The following is a 12,690-nucleotide window of genomic DNA, read 5'->3' as shown; positions in this document are numbered from 1 at the left end:
GGGCATTAACCTCTTTTGTGCCATGGCCTCTGACAATTAAGGGTGCTACAAAACATGCCCCCCAAACATTAACCTCTCGAATGCCAGTGATGCAGTGCACCCACTTCAGGCATTCCTGTGCCAGTTCATCATCCCTGAATGCTGCCAGGCCGAGCAGCCCAGCACCACTCACACACCTAGTATGCAGCCAGCAGTCAAGTCCAAGCAACCTGGAGCCTATGAACTCCCTGCTGATGGCACACAGGCAGGGAGCACGAGTCCTGGAGAGTACCCACAGTCCACTCACATCCATCCCTCAAGCAACTGGGAGGAGGCAGGTGGGGCTGGAGGGGCAGCCCTGGGACTCACCTGGAGCCGCTTCATGGCCTCTGAGTCATGGTCAGCCTTCACCTTGCAGGCCACCAGGAGCTGGGCTGTGGAGGCAGCCACCTGCTTGGCGGACGAGATGAGCTTCTCCTCGCTGGCATGGCCCTGCACCGCTGCGTTGGCAGCCTCACACAGGTTGTTGGTGGCAGCAGCCACCATGCGTGCCTGTGGGGAGAGAGGCTGTCAGGGGGGGTACAGGAGCCCTAATCGGCCCCAAGGAGGTTGTGTGGCATGGGATGGCAAGAACCAGCATCCATGCCATGTCTCAGCACGGGGGAGAGGGAGCAAGAAGCATGGCTGCTTCTTCTGCAGAGGAAAAGCACAAGGGCAGAGCATCCTCGTCTTTGCAGCAGGAGCCAAGAGAAAGGTCCCCCTCTATTCCTGAGTGTGACCTTGATACTCACAGCTGAAATGAGACCCTGGGACCACTGTCCATCATCCACTGCATTGGCTGGGATGGCGCCCACCTGTAAGGAAGGAGAGGATTGAGGCTTAGCACCCTGGGCACCTCTTGTCATGGGGCATGAGGGTTACAGGCAGCCCCTGGAGAAGAGAGAACCCACCACAGCCCTACATTTTCTTATTTCTTCCCCTCTTATGGCCTTACTTTTCCTTGGGCCACTAATTCCCGCTGGGCTGCTGAGGCTGCCTTCACCAGGGCGCTTGTGGCTGCAGCAATGGATTTGGCAGCTTCCAGGATCTGTTCCTCGAAGTTCAGGCTCTCGTCTGCTTGCTGTAGGCAAAAGCAGAGTGAGAATCCTAGGCAGGGGTGCTGGGACAGACGGAGCAGAGCAGGATGATGGCTGCAGGGGGCTGAGTGGGCACATACAAAGCTGGATTAAGGCCTGTGGGGTGCAGCAGGGCGTGGGCTGCCTGAGGAAGGTCCAGCTGGGGATGTGGGAGGCAGTGGGAGTACTGAGAGAGGGGCCAGCCGTCAGATGGGACTTCAAACCTGGCTAAAGCACAGGCAGGAGAGCCCCAGCCCACCTCAAGCTGAGCAGGGTCAGACAAGGCTCAGCACTGTTACCTTGGGCTTGGCTCTTGGCTTCAGCTGCTCCAGCTTCTTGGCTGCAGCCTCAATGGCGGCTGCTGCCCCCAGCAACTCGTTCTCAGCAATGACAGTGGGGTCTTCTGGGTCAACCCACTCCGTCCCTAGGAACACCGGGAAGCGAGGCAGGTTACACCTGTGTGCAGCCTCATTTCTGACTCGCCCTACCTCCTCCATCAGCTGCTGAGCCCTCCACCCTAATCCCAGCCCTCGATCCTGCCCCTTTGAGCAGGATCTTTCCTTACCTTTCATGGCCTCGGCCGCCTGGATGAGCTCGGTGACAGAGCTAGCCACGCGCTTGGAGTAGCCTGCCAGCTGCTGCTTCAGCTCGTGAGTCGGCTTCTGCAGGATCTGCGGGGAAGGAGCAGATGTAAGCACCTGGAAAACGGGGACTTCCTAGGGCTGTTTGGGGTGTGCTCCTCAGAGCAGGAGGGTGGGATCCCCCATCACCCTCCCACATCTGTACACATCAGGCACTGTCTGAGATGCTTTGTCGAGCGACCCTGGCTATTATCTTCCTGCCCCACGACGGGATGAGCTTCCCCATGGCCTTCCCACATCCACAGCTTTTGGGACATCTCGCAGACACAAGACCCTCAGCACAAGCCTTCCTGCATTCAGCAGTTACCCACTCCAATATTTCTCTCCTGCAAATCATTTCAAGCTCCAGAAGCATTTCCCCCCACCCCGCCATTTTGGAGATTTGTCTGCAAACACAAGCTGGGCAAAGGGGGATACCCTGGAGCCACGTCCCAGCCTGGGAAGACTGGCCCCACTGGGACAAGGTGGCAGGCAGTGCCTTAAGGGTCCTTCACCCAGCTCAGGGGGACACATGCACACACCACAGCACATGTGTGCACACACATGGGGTCTGTACGAACAAGCAGAGCTCACTGCTGGCCCAACTCGCACCCCACAGGCAGCAGCTGCCCACCAGCTAGAGCAGGTGTGAGTACACACACACAGACACATGGACACGGGGTCCCTGTGGACACACACCAAGTGCCACCCCAGCACTGGGCTGGGCACACAGACAAGCCGTGAGCAAGGCTCATGCTGAGGTTAGAGACCAGCAGGCACCCCAACGTTGCCTTACTCACCGGCTGACAGGGAGGGAGGGAGAAGAGAGAAAAGAAAGCAGTGAACAGCCCAGCCAGGACACGCGGGCGCTTGGGGCTGGGGCACGGGGAGGGCAGGGGAAGGTGGGTGTTTTTCGGTGAGGGATGAAGGGCAGCCAAAAGGAGAGATGCCAACGAAGGATCAGAGATTCTGGGTGGGGAGCTGTGCTGCCATCGTCAGCTCATACTTCAGCCTTACAGGGCAGGGCAAGACCAGGCACCTGGATGAGGCTCTCATGGCCGGAGGAGCCAAATACACTCAGAGCTCTCCTCCTCACCCCCTTTACACCTCATTTCTCCCCACTCTGAGTTGCTTCACTGCAGTTTTCAGCCACTGGATCTCTCTGCTTTCCGAGGGAGAGACCTATTGTTACCAAATACCAAGTCCCCATGGAGGTTCAAATTCCTTCCCCTCCCCAGTGAAACATGCAGGCTTTCCCACTCCTCTGCCGGGAGCCACATTTCCCAGCCTGAGCCAAATAACCCTCATTCTTGAACCTTAACCACGCTTGTTCATGCTCCACAGAAGATACTGGTTCCCTTGGGGACACAGTGTACAGCAATGAACTTGCTGCTGCTGGGGAATGAGGCAGCACCCCATCTGCCATTTCCCCTCCCACTCCCCTAGATCCTTCCTGCTTGCGGCTTTCCAGGAACCTGCTGCCCTCTGATAAACAGGGCCCATGAGCTCCATTCCTGCCTTCACAGACCAGAGTGCTCTGGAGGCTGGGGGAGTCATGGCTTTATCCTGGACTTGCATGGAGCCCTTCCAGCAGTCTTCACAGCTGCATGTGGCTTGGAGTACCTGAGATGATGACACATGGTGACGGCTACTTTGCCCTCATAAGCACATCCAGCCTAAACACCAGATTATTAAGTCTGCTGTCTGCTCTGACAACGTGTTTAAAACTGCTAAATGGTCTCTGTCTGGAGCTGAAGGCACCCCGGAGGCTATGAGCTGACTAAGATGCACCTCCAGTGACCATTTTAAGAGATGTACCAATGTATGATACTCAAAACATTGCATAGTAGCAGGACGGTAACACCCAAAATACAGGGAAATGGCGTGCTCCTGCAAGTAGACTGACCTTAGGCACTGCCACGCTAAGTCATTAGCCTAATCATCTGTTAACAACAGGTCAGCCAGAGAATTTCTGCTCAGCACTCCAGCCTTGGCTGCCATGATTCACATGTGCCTGAAGCATCTTCCAGATAGATATTTGATCTAGATGCAGGGGACGGAAAACGCACTGCCCCCCTTGGAACTGTACCCCAGTGGTTACCTCCCTTGAATAAAACCACCCTTTGACTTCTCCTCTGCTTCAGCTTCCATTTCTAGCCATTGATTCCTGCCCACCTCCTCCTTCTGCTGCCAGTGCTGGTTATCCTCTGCCTAAAGGGGCTTTCCCTGCAGGAAACCAGAGTCTGGGCTCCACCACCTTGCATCTAGTGATCCTGGACTCTCACTAACCAGCTTAGTGAAACCTTGACACAGAGCTGACTTGCCCTCTATCTTTGTCCTGACCCTGGACAAAGGGAGGGATCTGACAGCTCCATGGGCTGGGTATGTGCATCCCCACAGTGCCCAACTCCACTTCTGTGATCTTGCCAAGAATGCAAACTGCTGGAAGGATCTCACTGGATCTTTTCTACCTTTCTTTTCTGCTAGTCTTAATTTGCTTCTTGTAAACTAATGCTGCAGCTGAAGTCCTTGGGAGGACTCAGTCAGAGGAAGACTGGATCAACAGTGCAGTGGGTGCTTGCAGTCATAATAGCTGCCACTGCAGGCACTGCCTGTGTCCCACACGTGCCTGCCCATCTCCCACACGTGCCCGCCCATCTCCCACACGTGCCCGTCTCCCACACTGCTGTGACCTTAATAAGCTTTATTTTCTCACTGCCTGAAATCTTTTACTCCCACCACTTTTACTGGAAGCTGCACTTTTACAGGATTTTGCTACCGTGTTGTTGAATTTCCAGCCTCCATCTGTTTATGGCCAGTTAATCTCCATCTGTTGTTACACAAATACCTTTCTTCAGAGCCTGTTGAGCTCTCTGACATCTGCTTCCATGGCAGGGGCTCAGCCACATGCTGTGCCAGCACAGGCAGTGAAGGGGGCTGTGCAAAGATGTCAGGGGGAGGGGGTGAAGAGCCCAGAGAACCTTGGGGATCTGGGGAATACCTGGTCAGCCTCTGCCCACCCTGGGAACTGGGATGGGGACACTCACCACCAGCACGTGCTCCAGCAGCTCCAGGTAACCGTCGGCACACTCCTTGCCAAAGCGCAGCGCCCGCTGCCGCACGTCCCCACTCACCTCCGGGTGGTAGGCTGCTTCCTGAAACCCGGAGACAGGGACACATCCAGCACCACCCCTGCTGGCACCCACAGCCACCCACAAACTTGCGCTAGACCCACATCCCCTGCCTGCCCCACCTTGCAGGCGCGCAGCATGTCCGCGATGGCGCGACGGCTCAGGTTAGCCGTGGCAATGACATCCTCCTGCCGACAGGAGTTGCCAGCGGCCACCGCTTTGGCTGTGGCCATCGTGATGCCTTTTGTCATGCGGATGAAGTCCTCTGGGGTGGAGACCTTGGCAGGAGGCACAGGGGAGGAGAACACCTGCGAGGGGAGAGGTGGCAGTGAGGCACAGGGCAGCAGCAGAGTGGGGTGGCAGCCACAGTGCCGCGGCTGTTACTCACAGCCACCTCTGGCTGTTACTCACGGCCACCTCTGGCTGTTACTCACGGCCACCTCTGGCTGTTACTCACGGCCACCTCTGGCTGTTACAGCCACCTCTGGCTGTTACTCACGGCCACCTCTGGCTGTTACTCACGGCCAGCTCTGGCTGTTACTCACGGCCAGCTCTGGCTGTTACTCACGGCCAGCTCCTGGCGTATGTGCTCTATCGTGGCCTCCAGCGCCCGTGTCCCCTTCGTGGCCTCATCCTCAACAGCCTTCACTGTTTTCAGCAAGGAAGTGACGTTTGTCACCATAACCTGTGGAAGAAAAAAGGAGAACCGGGTGAACACTCACACAAGCTCTGGCCTGCTGCCACTACCTGTCCTTTTCTCGTGGTTTGGTCCAAAATGGCTCTGTCTCCATACTCCAGTCACATTGTCTCATCTTGTTTTCCCACCAATGTCTGCTCTGCATGTTGTATCCCACCTTTTATGTGCCCCTTCCTCCTCTTTTGTCCTGACTGCCCCCAAGTTGTGCTTCTGCCCCCAAACAGGCAGAAAACTCTTCTGCTTTTCCTCCAGCCCCCCTGCTTCTTCCCCTCCCTCCAATCACGCCCAGCACAGACCTTGGCAGAGTTCTTCAGCTGGTAGACAGCAGGGTCATCCCCAGCTTTGCCAGCAGCTGCCTTGGTGGCACCAATCAGGTCTCCAAGTGCCTTGGCCACATCCTTCACAGCATTGATCAAGACCACCTGGGGAGAGCAAGACCAGGGGAATGGCTTAGCTACGGTCACACTCAGGTGGCTCAGCAGTGAGAGATTTAGGCACCACAGGGCACAGAGGGAGTCCAGCTCAGCCAGCACCAGTCAAAGTCCAACCCATCCTCTCCACAACACACGGGATCCAACCCAGAGCACCACATGACACCTGCAACCCTCAACACCTCCAAGCAAGCTGGAACTCAGCCCACACACCCCCTCCTTACCTGAGTTTCTGGGTCTTCAGATCCCAGGCTGGCAGCACCCAGCTTCACCACCTCTGCCAGGCGGGTGATGGTGGTCACAGAGGACTGGGCAGCCTGGGCTAGCTTCTCCTGGCTGGCTGTGGCATTCTGCACCAACACCTTGGTGTCCTCCACAAGCGCCTTGGCTGTCTTCAAGATGCCCTCCCTGGGGTGAAGAAGAGAGTCAGGGAGAACAACTGCACACATGGTCCTTGGGGACAGAGAGACTGTGGATCTTGCATTTTGTATGTACAAACTGGAGGGGAAACAGAGCCAGCATGACCTGAGCTTGGAGCTCTCCTTGTGGCTGGTCCACAACTCAGAAATACAGGAGATCACAGAACAGAGCCTGATGGGAGGTCTCTGGCTGAGCAGAGGCTGAACAAGGCGCTCACGTACCTGTGGTCAGCGAAGGTCTCCGAGTTCTCCCGGTTGAGGGTTCCTGCTGTAGCAAACATGATGGTGGTGTCAAGGTCAGCAATGATGCCAGAGACAGCACTGGCTGCTGTGATGCAGGCTTGTGTCCCACGGTTCCCAGCCTGAAGAGCTGCCAGCACGTGAGAAACCTGTGGGGTACGAGTAGAGTGACTGGGGGAGCAGAGCAGGTTCAGGGAACCCTCACCACACACACCTTCAACACCTCCCAGGACGGAGTCACTCCATACCAAGGAGAGGAACTGGGAATGTTTCATCTGGGCACCCCTTCTTAGCTTCCAGTTATTTATCTTTACCTTGCACCTATCGTGTTTGCTGGTCCAGGAGATACTGGACGCTGGTAGCTTTCAAATGAGTAAAATTTGCATAACAGGCATCAGAACAACACAACTTGTTTCTTCTTTAGCTGATTAACTCATTTTCTGTACTTGGGCAAGCACTCACAGGAGAACAAGCTTCCTAATGGAAAGCAGTCGTGGAGAGGAAGGACCTGCAGGATGCCCTGAGCATGCAGGCATGTGCCAGGCATGATAGACAAGTGTTTGTTTTGCTTTTGTGATTTTGCTTACAAGCACTGCTACTCTATCAACTAGAGCTTTTAAGCTACGTTTTCGTCTGTTATTCAGAAGAGTGCTCTTTAGATTGACTGCTGGACACAATGCACAAGCTGCAAGCTTGGCTGGAGACACAACAAACGCTTTGTCCAACACTGATTTGGAGAGCCCTGGGCTGTCACCAGTGTGTAGATCAGACTCTCCTGGCAGGCTGCCATCAGCACGTCAGCAGCACCTGGACACCTCACCCATCACAAGCACCAGCTGCTTTTATGGTGCCTGCAGAGGGGGATCCATCCTTCACCCCATCAGCTGGGCAGGGCAAGCACGGCTGAGAGCCAGCAGAACCCAACAGGACCATGGGAGAACCTAGCATGGTGGCTCCAAGGCCACAGGGCTCAATCTAGCATCCCTCCCAACTCACCACGCTGCCACCCCTCCCTCTGGGCCACCTACCTTCTCGGAAACCTTGCGTGCACTCTCTATCAGCTCCTTCTTGGTGTAGGCGTCACTGGGGCTGCACTGCAGGGCTCCAGCCTTGGTGACCAGGGCGGCACAGCCGTGGCCCAGCTCCTGCACCCGGCGCTTGATGTGGGAGCCAATCTGGGAGGAACGTGTGCATGACAGAGTCAGCAGGGAACTTATCCCTGCATCTGTGATACCCGCTGGGAACCACCAGCCACCCAGCTCCTCTTTCCCAATCCTCCCACTCAGGAGTCAGAAAACGGAAACACGGCTTTGCTCCATGTTTCCACACTATGTTTCAGGGGAGGTGTGAATGCTGCCGCCCCCAGCTCCGATGGGAGGTTCAAGTGTCTCTGTCCTCTGTTCTCACACCCCAGCAGCTCCTGCTCTGCCTCACACCACATTCCAGCGACCCCCCATGCTCGCACCTCCTCATTCTCGGCAGTGAGAGCAGCCGGCTTGGCCTCTTGTGCCAGCTGCCCATAGTCATTGGTGAGTTGATTGGCCAGTGTGCCCAGCTCATCTGGGTTGGTGGTGGATTTGGTGACCTGTTGATGGAAGCAGAGCAAGAGTTGGACAAGGTAAGGAGGGTGGTTGCCTGTCTGGGTGGCAGGCAGTGCATTCTGCAGTGACAGGCTTGTTTGCACCCACCATCTCCTGCACAGTCACAGCGATGGCCTTGGCCGTCTTCACCATTGTGGTCTGGTAGTCCACAAAGGTGCCCTCTGGCTCACCCATGGGCCCCTCGTCCAGCTGCAAGAGACCATCAGGAGACTCTGACTCCAGCTCTGGCTCACAAGGTCTTTGCCTTGTAAGGTTTGACCCTTACTCTTCCTCTCTCCCCCACCCCAGCCTTGGCCAGGTCCTCTCTATGCTCCCCTCACCTGGTTGATGGCTTGGGTAATGGAGTCCACCATGCCTCCTACAACACCTGCAGCACTGGCTGCCTCATTCAGGGTGGTGGTCAGGTCCTCCACTGCTTCCTTCATCATCTGCACAGCCTCTTCCAGAGCCTCCTGGGTGTGAGCAGCTTGCTGCAAGGATGAGCCAGAGTGAGGTAAGGTAAGGCTCCCCTCCCAACAGGGATGCTGCACACTCACTCTGGGGTTTTCACGTGTGGTACATGCATGTGCACCATGCACCCCAAAGGGATCCTGCACCACTGACACATGTCCCTCACAGGCCCATGCTCACCTTGGGGTTCCCACCAGCCTCCTTGGCTGTGTACAGCATCTGCAGGGCAGATTCAGCCAGTGTTTTGGTCTGGTCCAGGAGGTTCATCTGCTGCTGGTGGTTGGGCGTTTTGGAGGCAGCGCCAATGGCTGCCATAATGAGAGGCTCAAAATATTGAGCCATCTGAGACACCTATAGAGAAGAGCAGCTTTAGCAACAGCAGTTTCAAGCCCCAGCTGCCTCGTACCTCCCCTCCCCATGCACCAAGTGCCTTGTCAGCCTCCACACCCCGGTTACCTTGTGCCCCAGCTGCGATGCCTCGGCTCGCGCTGCACCGGCCACAGGCTCGATCAGGTTGCTGATCTCCTGGACAGCTGTGATCATCTGGTTGTGCAAAGCCTGTGCAAAGAGAGGGTGTTGTGTGAGGCTGCAGCAGGGCTGCGGTCTGCATGCTGCTGAGAGGTGGGGAAAGGACGCCCACCGCATTAGGTTTGCTACAGCATGTCCCTGACCCACCTCCTGGGAGATATCTTCTCGGGGGGCCAGCTGCTGGCTGATGGCAGCAAGGGAGGCCTGGTCCACCTCCCGCATGCATCTGTTCAGGACCTCAATGGCCTCGTCACACTCGCGCTGTCCTGGAGCTTTGTCCCTGTGTGACAGATGGATCAGGCAAGTGCTGGCAGGTGCTATGCCATACCTTTGCCCCAAGCCTCAGCTGGTGCTGCTGAGGGGCAGGACCCCTCTCCTGGGCTTTGGGGCAACCCACTGTGATAAGAGCCTGGGTACAGCAGCATGTGTTCCCATCAACCTGTGTGAGAATTGGAGGAGCAGCTCCCAGGCAGGACAAAATCCCATCCCTTGGCCTCCCCTCAGCAGCAGTGGCCAAGGAGATGATGAGCCAAAACATCCTCAGGAATGCTCACTCAGGACTCTGCTCACCTCATGTTGGTGATCAGCTTCTTGATGGAGTCTGAGACAGTGCGTGAGTGTCCAGCCAGCACTGACCACTGCGGTGGGTCCTTGGGATTGACAGCCAGAGAACGGGCAGTCTGGATGAGGCCAGCGGAGCTCTCTAGCATGGTCTTGGCTGAAGACACAATGGGCTCCATGGCTCTGCGCCCCTGCACAGGGAGACAACGGGATGGTGAGGTAAGGGACCATGCATAGGAAGTCTCCCGTGACTCTTACCCTGGACCAGCTCCTTGAAGGCCAAGGCTTGCTGAAAACCTTCCCAATTGCAACCCCTCAGTGCACCAGCCCCACACTGGGACTCCATCCCAAGTTCGGGGAAGGCACAACTCCTCTCTACCCTACAGCAGCCCGTCACAGGCAGGCCATATCCTCCCTTCCCCTGCAGTATCCCACCTCTGGGCTGATCTGGGCAGGAACGGTGGCGAACTCCGGGTTGGAGGCGAAGGCTGTCAGGTTATCCACAGCCTCTATGAGAGGGGCGGTGGCAGCACGGCACCGCTCCCGGTTCTCCTCATTGAACTCGCCATCCAGGGCCTGGTGTGGAGAGACGAGAGCAGTTATCCAACCCCCACTGCGCCCTAACTCCCATCCCCACCATAGTGCCTCAGAAGGGAAACCGCACCTTGATGGTTTTCACCAGGTTAGCTGTGCTGTTGGCCACCTCCTTGGCCGACTGGACAAACTGGCGCTTGGCCACGGGGTTGGCGGTGCGGGAGGAGGCCAGGCGGCACGTGTTGCACAGGGCTGAGGTGTGTTTTGCTACGATGGTGGCTGCTGACAGCACCTGCAGGGGAAAGCAGAGTAAGGCAGAATCCACCATGACCCCCTACCCCCACAGTTCTTTGTTCCCGCCCACCCTATATGGGGCACTAATGATGACAGGAGTCTCTCCTGAGACTCAAGAAGGATCACCAAGGTCCTGCACGCCCACAGAGCCCTGCATCTGGACTGTCACCACTGCACTGAAGTTGCCAGCTGGTTCCTAGTGCAGTTGATGGGGCCTGATGAGACACCAACCACCATCTTGGCTAACTCTTGGGATGCAGCTCTTCCAACTAGACATACAATTTCTTTTAGTGCAAGAAAATGCCTGTAATTGTGCCCCACCCCACACTCACCTGGGACTGGGTGCAGGCAGGGTCCACCAGGTTCTGGCAGGCCATTTGGATGGCTTGGTTAGCTCTGGCAAACTGAGTGGGGTCTACCAAGCCCTGCTGTCCAGCCTGGCTATTGGGGTCTGACACTCCCACAAGGTAGGCAGCCTAAGAGCATGACAGAGGCGGTAAGAGAGAGCCTGCACAGAGCACGGGAGCTCAGAGCAGGCATACGCTGCAGAGGAGCCTGGCAGCACTGTCCCATGGGGACAGGCTTGTAAGGGCAGGGGTGGGGTGCATATGGCAACTGTGCACCTGGGGTAATGCTCAGGACTGAGTGTGTCTTACCTGGGCAGCTGCCTCTGTCAGCCCACAAAGAGCTTTGGAGGCGGCACTGATGGAATCCCCAAACTCAGGCAGTTTGCTGTTCTTGGCATTCTGGGAGATGCCAGCCATGGACTCACCCAGCACCTGCAGGACACACCACACACTGGTTACGGACACCATCCGCTGCTACCACGGTGCTCCCAGGATCAGAGCTCACTGTGCTTTTGTCAGTGGAGGAGGAACCACCTTCCCTTTGCGCCCACATCCTTCCCAAATCCTCTTGTCTTTCCTCAAACTTCCATTCCTACATCAGGGCTCACCTTGGAGTTCTCCATGACGCTGTCGAGGCAGTTGAAGTAGGACATGTCATTGACAGTCTGGGTGGGGTTCTCCAACAGCTCCTTCACCGTCTGCAGGGATAAGGGTGTCACATCCAGAGGAAGGTTCTGCATCCTTCACTTGCACTCCTCTTTGCTCCCTCCTGCCCCTTGCAGAGCTCCTCCCTCCCCACCATCTCAGCCTCTCCACTGTCCCGTCAAGACGCAGCTTCTCACCTCCAGCTCCCGCAGGGCATTGTCACACTCCTTCTGGCCTGGGGCCTGCTGGGTGCACATGGTGATCAGCTGGTTAATGCTGTCAGTCACAGCCCTGCCAGGGACATGAGAAAAAGACACATGGATCAACGCCTGCCTCACCACCTAGGCTCACTGCTATGACCAGCAGCTCTCAGGGAGCAGTTCCTCCTACCGTGCCGCTGCTGCCAGCTGATTCTTGAGGTTGGGGGCTGCAGGGTCAGCAGAGAGAGCCTTTGCAGCCAGCAGCAGCTTGCTGGAGGACATGGAGATGCTCTTCAAGTTCGACACCACCTGTGCCTGGTCTTCCTTATTCTGCAAGGAGCCAGGAAGTGTTATCTGCAGCAGGTTTCCAAAGTCCATACCCACCCTGGATCTTCTCTGGTGATTTTCAAGCTGAGCCAGTTCCTTTCACCCAACTTCTTCACTGACAGCAATTCTCACAGAACCAACTCAAGCCACCTTCTCCCTGCTGCTGTGGTTTTGTACAGCTCCAGACCCCATCCCACCAACTGCATTGGCCACAGCCACACTAACCACCACTGCCTGGCCACCCTACCTGTGGTCAGCCACCTCCTCAGGCATCCCAAACCTCTCACTATACCCAGGACACCCCAACAGGCATTTACTCTCACCGGGGACTGGCCGGCCATCTCCACTCCTGCCTGCAGGAACTCATTGAAGTCCTGCCCAAATTTGCCAGAGGACTTGGCCAGGTCTTGAGGGGTGCCACGTGATGCCTGCACCAGCTCGTTGGCAGACTGGTTGAGCCCTGCAGCTGCCTGGTTCAGCTGGCTCTGTGCCTCCTGGAAGCTCTTGGTGCTGGGAGGAAACTGGAAGGAGGTAAACGGTTAGGAGGGGCAGCAAGGTGAATGGAGGTGGA

General features: G+C 56.6%; 1 protein-coding gene across 2 annotated transcripts in view; it reads right to left on the bottom strand.

The window, feature by feature from the left end:
• The window catches only part of TLN1 (talin 1), a 35,079-nt gene that overhangs the window by 2,247 nt on the left and 20,142 nt on the right, over window positions 1-12,690 (bottom strand). For both annotated transcript variants that reach the window (XM_039383118.1, XM_039383117.1), the window contains 27 exons: window positions 12,443-12,640; window positions 11,983-12,122; window positions 11,790-11,883; window positions 11,556-11,645; window positions 11,257-11,379; window positions 10,933-11,076; window positions 10,437-10,598; window positions 10,208-10,348; window positions 9,782-9,963; window positions 9,359-9,491; window positions 9,140-9,241; window positions 8,864-9,034; window positions 8,554-8,703; window positions 8,321-8,422; window positions 8,098-8,217; window positions 7,661-7,807; window positions 6,615-6,781; window positions 6,198-6,381; window positions 5,839-5,964; window positions 5,414-5,530; window positions 4,968-5,153; window positions 4,762-4,869; window positions 1,660-1,765; window positions 1,394-1,518; window positions 974-1,099; window positions 771-833; window positions 349-531 (listed from right to left, as the gene is read on the bottom strand). In XM_039383118.1, the coding sequence (XP_039239052.1) occupies window positions 349-531; window positions 771-833; window positions 974-1,099; window positions 1,394-1,518; window positions 1,660-1,765; window positions 4,762-4,869; window positions 4,968-5,153; window positions 5,414-5,530; window positions 5,839-5,964; window positions 6,198-6,381; window positions 6,615-6,781; window positions 7,661-7,807; window positions 8,098-8,217; window positions 8,321-8,422; window positions 8,554-8,703; window positions 8,864-9,034; window positions 9,140-9,241; window positions 9,359-9,491; window positions 9,782-9,963; window positions 10,208-10,348; window positions 10,437-10,598; window positions 10,933-11,076; window positions 11,257-11,379; window positions 11,556-11,645; window positions 11,790-11,883; window positions 11,983-12,122; window positions 12,443-12,640 (3,690 nt within the window). The remainder of the gene's footprint in view (window positions 1-348; window positions 532-770; window positions 834-973; window positions 1,100-1,393; window positions 1,519-1,659; window positions 1,766-4,761; window positions 4,870-4,967; window positions 5,154-5,413; window positions 5,531-5,838; window positions 5,965-6,197; window positions 6,382-6,614; window positions 6,782-7,660; window positions 7,808-8,097; window positions 8,218-8,320; window positions 8,423-8,553; window positions 8,704-8,863; window positions 9,035-9,139; window positions 9,242-9,358; window positions 9,492-9,781; window positions 9,964-10,207; window positions 10,349-10,436; window positions 10,599-10,932; window positions 11,077-11,256; window positions 11,380-11,555; window positions 11,646-11,789; window positions 11,884-11,982; window positions 12,123-12,442; window positions 12,641-12,690) is intronic.

The sequence above is a fragment of the Pipra filicauda genome, unplaced genomic scaffold, assembly GCF_003945595.2.
Source record: "Pipra filicauda isolate LSUMZ 115617 unplaced genomic scaffold, ASM394559v2 scaffold2_size9829703_pilon, whole genome shotgun sequence".
NCBI lineage: Eukaryota > Metazoa > Chordata > Aves > Passeriformes > Pipridae > Pipra > Pipra filicauda.
The sequence above is the reverse complement of the archived record's forward strand: the minus strand, read 5'-3'. Positions and strand labels throughout refer to the sequence as shown.